Source organism: Ictidomys tridecemlineatus, chromosome 3 (genome assembly GCF_052094955.1).
Source record: "Ictidomys tridecemlineatus isolate mIctTri1 chromosome 3, mIctTri1.hap1, whole genome shotgun sequence".
Taxonomy (NCBI): domain Eukaryota; kingdom Metazoa; phylum Chordata; class Mammalia; order Rodentia; family Sciuridae; genus Ictidomys; species Ictidomys tridecemlineatus.
In genome coordinates this window covers 8,470,509-8,477,531 of record NC_135479.1, presented here as the reverse complement: position 1 = coordinate 8,477,531, position 7,023 = coordinate 8,470,509, and the positions used below count along the sequence as shown (strand labels likewise).

At 50.3% G+C, this 7,023-nt stretch overlaps 1 protein-coding gene across 2 annotated transcripts; it reads left to right on the top strand.

Annotated features, from left to right (window-relative positions):
• The first annotated feature begins 14 nt into the window (after window positions 1–14).
• Sox9 (SRY-box transcription factor 9) lies at window positions 15–4,834 on the top strand. 2 transcript variants are annotated; one of them, XM_005335986.5, is made up of 3 exons: window positions 15–829; window positions 1,590–1,831; window positions 2,419–4,834. In XM_005335986.5, the coding sequence occupies exons 1-3, from the start codon at window positions 399–401 to the stop codon at window positions 3,261–3,263; spliced, it is 1,518 nt and encodes a 505-aa protein (XP_005336043.1). In that variant the 5' UTR covers window positions 15–398; the 3' UTR covers window positions 3,264–4,834. The 2 variants fall into 2 exon arrangements, with proteins under 2 accessions (XP_005336043.1, XP_005336044.1); XM_005335987.5 differs by having other exon boundaries at window positions 1,590–1,843.
• Window positions 4,835–7,023: the final 2,189 nt, after the last annotated feature.

The following is a 7,023-nucleotide window of genomic DNA, read 5'->3' as shown; positions in this document are numbered from 1 at the left end:
GTATTTATTAAAGAGACCCGGGGCTGGGAGTTGGAGAGCCGAGAGCCGAGCTCGGAACTGACTGCAAACTTCAGTGTCGCGGCGACTCACCAGTTTCACCCCGGGAACTTTCCTTGGCAGGAGGAGAAGCGAAGGGGTGCAAGTGCCCCACTTTTGCTTTCTTCTCTTCTCTTCCTCTCCAATTCGTCTTCCCCATTTGGAGCGGGCAGCTGCGGACCCGCCACCCATCGCCTAGCTAAGTGCTCGCTGCTGCAGCCAGGTGACGCGCCAACTTCTTGGGAGCCGCTCGCTCCGCGTCCGCGTCCGGGCAGCCGAGGGGAGAGGAGCCCGCGCGAGTCCCCGAGCCGCCGCGGCTTCTCGCCTTTCCCGGCCTCCCGCCCCCTGCCCCGGGCCTGCGTATGAATCTCCTGGACCCCTTCATGAAGATGACCGACGAGCAGGAGAAGGGCCTGTCCGGCGCTCCCAGCCCCACCATGTCCGAGGACTCGGCTGGCTCGCCCTGCCCATCAGGCTCCGGCTCCGACACCGAGAACACGCGGCCCCAGGAAAACACATTCCCCAAGGGCGAGCCGGACCTTAAGAAGGAAAGCGAAGAGGACAAGTTCCCTGTGTGCATCCGCGAGGCGGTCAGCCAGGTGCTCAAGGGCTACGACTGGACCCTGGTGCCCATGCCGGTACGCGTCAACGGCTCCAGCAAGAACAAACCGCACGTCAAGCGGCCCATGAACGCCTTTATGGTGTGGGCGCAGGCGGCGCGCAGGAAGCTGGCCGACCAGTACCCGCACCTGCACAACGCGGAGCTCAGCAAGACGCTGGGCAAGCTCTGGAGGTAGGGCCCGGCGGTGGGGTGGGCTCCGCTGCAGCTGGGGGTGCTGGCCAGGGCTGAAGGTCCTTGCCCCGCCCCCCACGGCAGGGAGTTGCCGTTCCCGAAGCCAGCGCGCGCGGAGGAAGGGGGGTGGTTACTTTGGCTCTAAATTGGACCAAGTTCTTGAGATTCGAGGGGAGACAGCTGAGGACAGGCTTTTAGAGGACAGGAGGAGGGCAATGCCAGCTAGTCGCCTTGGAGTTAAATGGTGGTGGGGGGTTGCCTCACCCTCCCGGGAACTGCACCCTTTCGTGCAGCCGACACTCCAGGAGATGGGGGAGAGGGGGGGCTGAGGCTAGAAGAGACCCCTGGCAGGAATGGGGGAAGGAGGGAGGTTGCTGGGAATGGGGATTGGGAGTTGGGGAAAACTTCTCCAGCTTAAGTAATTTTCCGGAAAGTTCTTTTTTTGGGGGGGGGGGCGCATAACTCCCGTAGCAAAGATTTCAGAGCGACAGCAGTGGGGAGCTGCTTTCCTCTCCGGGGTTTCCAAAATAGAAGGAGAGGGGGTGGGGCGCGAGGAGTGACCTCTCAGGTCGGACTACAAGAACTCAAAATTTTCTTTGCTTTTACTTTTACTTAAAAAAAAAAAAAGTTGCGTGCTATAACATTGACTGGAAGACAGGGACAGGAGGATGTGTACGAAGGTGGCGGGGTGGTGGGGGCCTGACACCTTGCTGAGTTCACTGACTTCCCCCTCTTTTTATCTGCGCTCCCCCCCCCCCAGACTGCTCAACGAGAGCGAGAAGCGGCCCTTCGTGGAGGAAGCAGAGCGGCTACGCGTGCAACACAAGAAGGACCACCCGGACTACAAGTACCAGCCACGGCGGAGGAAGTCGGTGAAAAATGGGCAGGCCGAGGCCGAGGAGGCCACCGAGCAGACGCACATTTCTCCCAACGCCATCTTCAAGGCGCTGCAGGCCGACTCACCGCACTCCTCCTCGGGCATGAGCGAAGTGCATTCCCCTGGTGAGCACTCGGGTGAGTCCCACCCCGGCTCCAGGCCAAGCCACCCGCAGCCCCCCCACTGGGCACATACCCAGCCGCACCACCCACCCTCCTAGGAGGTTCTATTGGGGGAATTTGTGCTCCCCAGACGGGAAGCCCTAACCTTTGCACCTATCCCGTTCCCCATGCTGCCCAGGGTCCCAGCACACACATGCACACATACACACGTGCGCACCAGCTTAGTCCCGGCATCCTAAGAGTAATTTTTTTTATTGCTAAGTAAAATGCCTTTACAACTTTACGAACTTACCCTCTTCGTTTCTTTGCTCCCCACCCCAAAAGCACACACAGCCGCTCTTCTACAAGTAGCAATTTGGTCTTCCGTACCCTTGGGGCCTCAGACCTTCCCCTGATAAAAGGAGGCTGCTAAGTGTGTACCCGCAGGTTAATCATTTGGCGACTTATCTTTGGTGCAGCGCCCTCCCCGCTCCTGCGCGGGTCCTTATTACACCTTAGCAACAAGGGAGGGTCCCAGGAAGGTTCCTAAGACTAAGGCCTCTGCACAGCCCTCGTTGACTTTCCCCTTCTTTTTCTTTTATTTCCTGCAGGTCAATCCCAGGGCCCACCGACTCCACCCACCACCCCCAAAACCGACGTGCAGCCGGGCAAGGCTGACCTGAAGCGAGAGGGGCGCCCCCTGCCAGAGGGAGGCAGACAGCCCCCCATCGACTTCCGTGATGTGGACATCGGCGAGCTGAGTAGCGACGTCATCTCCAACATTGAGACCTTCGATGTCAATGAATTTGACCAGTACCTGCCGCCCAATGGCCACCCGGGGGTGCCGGCCACGCATGGCCAGGTCACCTACACCGGCAGCTATGGTATCAGCAGCACCGCAGCGACATCCGCCGGCGCCGGCCACGGGTGGATGTCCAAGCAGCAGGCACCACCGCCGCCCCCGCAGCAGCCCCCGCAGGCCCCTCAAGCCCCCCAGGCACCCCCGCAGCAGCAGGCGGCGCCCCCACCGCAGCAGGCAGCGCCCCCACAGCAGCAGCAGGCTCATACGCTGACCACGCTGAGCAGCGAGCCTGGGCAGTCCCAGAGAACCCACATCAAGACGGAGCAGCTGAGCCCCAGCCATTACAGCGAGCAGCAGCAGCACTCGCCGCAGCAGATTGCTTACAGCCCTTTCAACCTCCCTCACTACAGCCCCTCCTACCCGCCCATCACCCGCTCGCAGTACGACTACACCGACCACCAGAACTCGGGCTCCTACTACAGCCACGCAGCGGGCCAGGGCTCTGGTCTCTACTCCACTTTCACCTACATGAACCCCGCCCAGCGCCCCATGTACACCCCCATTGCCGACACCTCGGGGGTCCCGTCCATCCCGCAGACCCACAGCCCTCAGCACTGGGAACAACCCGTCTACACACAGCTCACCAGACCATAAGGAGACCTTAAACAAAGGGCGATGATGGCCGAGATGATCATACAAATAATCCAAGAAATAAATAAGCAAGCAGAATTTCCTTTGGACATTTTTTTTTCCTGTTCTCTTAAAGACACTTAAGCTAAAGGCAACTCGTACTCACATTCCAAGACAGAAATGTTACCTATCCAAACGCAGTACCAACTTGTTGTGAATCAGTGGCCAGGCCACTCTTGGCTAGATGGACCAGCAGCATTGAAGAGAAACCGGACTTAAACTTCCGAGCAAGTGTGGAGAATGACGGAGAGTCCTGCGTGCGACCAGTTTGCTCAATTCTCCCTGCCAGTTTGGACTTTGTAATTATTTTTTAGCAGTAATTAAAGAAAAAAAAAGTCCTCTGTGAGGAATATTCTCTATTTTAAATATTTTTAGTATGTACTGTGTATGATTCATTACCATTTTGAGGGGATTTATACATATTTTTAGATAAAAAATTAAATGCTCTTATTTTTCCAACAGCTAAACTACTCTTAGTTGAACAGTATGCCCTAGCTTTTCTTGCAACCAGAGTATTTTTGTACAGATTTGCATTCTCCTACAAAAAAAAGAAAAAAAAGATAGAAAAAAAAGTTTTAAAAAGTGTGTCATAATATTAACATAAAAAAGATAAGCAGAATTGTGTTATGTGATCAGTTTTGGGGGTAAGCTTTGCTTAATTCCTCAGGCTTTCCAATTCAAGGAGGAGCTGCCTTAAAGAAATAATGAAAGCCTTATTTTGCAAATAGAGTAAATAAATAGTCTAGGAAGCATTTGGTAAGCTTTATCCTATATATATATTTTAAACAAGAGGGAAACACCTTGAGCCTTAAAATCATGCTGCTGGCAATACTTGCGCTCTATTTAGCAGGTGTCCTCCTGCCTTTGCTTGTTCCCTGCAGTCTTAAGACAGAAGTGAAAGGTGAGCAAAGGAGAAGGGGTCTGTTTGGGGAATGTAACAGCAGCTAAGAAGTGCCCCAGTGCACTGCCCCCCTGGTTGCCTGCCTGGCCCATGTGGACCACAGATGCTGGAGTCTGTTTGCTCAGACATCACCTGTGCCTCTCTGAACACCAGCAGTTAACCTTCAAGACATTCCACGTGCTAAAATTATTTATTTTGTAAGGAGAGGTTTTAATTAAGAAAAGAAAATCTTCCTCCTTTTTTTTTTTTAATTTTTATTTACTGTCTTTTAAAATAGGTTGTTGGAGCCTTCCTCAAAGGGTATGGTCATCTGTTGTTAAATTATGTTCTTAACTGTAACCAGTTTTTTTTTTATTTATCTCTTTAATCTTTTTTTATTATTAAAAGCAAGTTTCTTTGGATTTCTCATCCTAGATTTGTACAAATGCCTTTTTGTCCGTCCTGGTTTTTTTTTTTTTTTTTTTTCTCTCTCTCTTTGTTGTTTTTGTTGAAAACAAACTGGAAACTTGTTTCTCTTTTGTACAAATGAGAGGTTGCAAATGTAGTGTATCACTGAGTCATTTGCAGTGTTTTCTGCCACAGATCTTTGGGCTGCCTAAATTGTGTGTGTGTGTGTGTGTGTGTGTGTGTGTGTGTGTGTGTGTATGTGTGTGTGTGTATGTATGTGTGTGTGTGTGTGTGTGTGTGTGTGTGTACACAAAATAATGCAAGCAAGTGTCATGTATTCCCCTGCACTTCTCTTGCAGAGACAGAAGATGCAGAAAAGGAATCAGCCCACTGACAGACCTTAATCTTTGATTACTGCTGTGGCTAGAGTTTGAGGATTGCTTTTTAAAAAAGACAGCAGACTTTTTTTTTTTATTTAAGAAAAAGATATATTAACAGTTTTAGAAGTCAGAGTCAGTAGAATAAAATCTTAAAGCACTCTTATAATATGGCATCTTTCAATTTCTGTATAAAAGCAGATCTTTTTTTAAAAAAAAAAATATTTCTGTAACTTAAGAAACCCGACATTTAAAATCATATTTTCTCTTTAGGTAAGGTTTGGTTTGTGTTTGTGTTGTTTGTTCCGCTTGTTGTTTCCCTCCAAACCTTTTGTTCTCTCTGTGAAACTTACCTTTCCTTCCTTTTTTTTTTTTTGTATATTATTGTTTACAATAAATATACATTGCATTAAAAAGAAAATGGACCTATGGATTTATTTATCTGCTTCTGTAGTTAAAAGGGTGATTGGAGGAATTAAAGCACTAATAAGATTATAAAATGCCCACCACTGGTGTTTTTGCTTTCCCAAGCTTCCACAGTCCTGACAGTCACTGAGGAAGAGACTATGCACCCCCCAGACTCTAAGGACACGCATCACAGAAAGTGCCACCCTAATGGGTGACACAGAGAAAGACATGTCAGGAGTTGCCCACTCTGGCAAAATGCTTGTGGTTTTAACCTTGTGCTTTACAGGGAAAGCTGTTCCCTGGTGGAGGTCAGAGGGAATCCGAATATTAGACCAGAAATCAGCAGCTTGTCCGGAGACACAATGCCAGAGGGGGTGACTTCCCTCGTCTGAACACCATATGGCAAACTTTATCTTGTTACTGTGAACACACACCACAGAAGTGGGGTGCCCAAAAGTGGGTCTGCAGGGGACCAGAGGGAAGCCTGTCGTGTTAACCCATCAAATGATTCAGGTCTTTCCGGATTTCTCTGCAGAGACAATGGGAGGAGATGACCTTATTTTTCTGTTCCCTTCAGTTTAACTCATTCTGAGCAGATGCAAAGCCATCCTAGAAGAAATAGAACCTAATCCTGTTTTCCTTGGCCCCAATCTGATGGGGAGTTTCCAGGTTCAGAGAAACCTTCAGGTCATTTTTCATTAAACAGATGAAATCACTCCTTCCCTCCCCTCTCCTCTCGGCCCCCCTCCCCCAGCTAATGGGGGAGGTGTGTCTAAGAAGGTGAGTTGCCTGCACCACCTGGGGCTGGTTTTACCACTGGGCCTGTCTCTGACAGTCTTCAGCAGCACCAGGCCCTCTGCTTCTGCTGTTTGGATCCCTGGCCTGCATCCCAAGGCAGGATCATGGCAACCAGGAAAATGGTAGTTATCAAATCGGGACAACATTAGGACTCGGGCCCCTTTGCAAATTCCTTCAACAAACACTGATTGAGGGCCTGTGATCTGCGGGGGACTATGCAAATCCCTCCCTACCCCGGCAGACATCAGATTCTGCTCCTAGTTTGTGCCAGAGCTTCTATTCGCTTACACCCACAGTTTCTCTCTCTCTCTCTCTCTCTCTCTCTCTCTCTCTCACACACACACACACACACACACACACACACACATTCCTATTAAAAAGACTCCGTGGTGTTCACTACTGTCCCACCATGACCGCCCCCTTCCCTACCAAATCTGTACTGTTTGCTGGACTGTTCTTTCTTTTTCTACAATAGAGGCCCAAGGTGGGCCTTCTTAGAGCCAACTGCTCTATGCAGACGTAAACTTGTTAGGTGATCTAAGGCAAGTGGCTTGACTTGCCTGTGCCTCAGTTTGCCTTTTGCCAAGAATGTTTACAATCACTCTTCCATGTAATAGGGTTGTTATTGGTGTGATCTGGGGCTAGGAATAGTCTAGGAATCCACAGCATCCGACTCTCTTGATCTGCACAGCAATCCTTTTGTATTAGAATTCAGTGAGTGACACTCAGGAAAAAGGGTTGTCACAAGGTCCCCAAGTGGCTCTGATACACAATAAAATTCAGGAGACCCTGGAGTGCAGGGAGAGAATTCTTCAGAACGTCAGTTACTCCTCTCCACCAAATACAGGCAAAG

Coding starts and splice junctions, on each gene's coding strand:
- Sox9 (XM_005335987.5), top strand. CDS start 399: ATGAATCTCCTGGACCCCTTCATGAAGATGACCGACGAGCAGGAGAAG. Junction 830..1,589: donor ACGCTGGGCAAGCTCTGGAG/GTAGGGCCCGGC, acceptor CCCCCCCCCCAG/ACTGCTCAACGAGAGCGAGA. Junction 1,844..2,418: donor TTCCCCTGGTGAGCACTCGG/GTGAGTCCCACC, acceptor TATTTCCTGCAG/GTCAATCCCAGGGCCCACCG.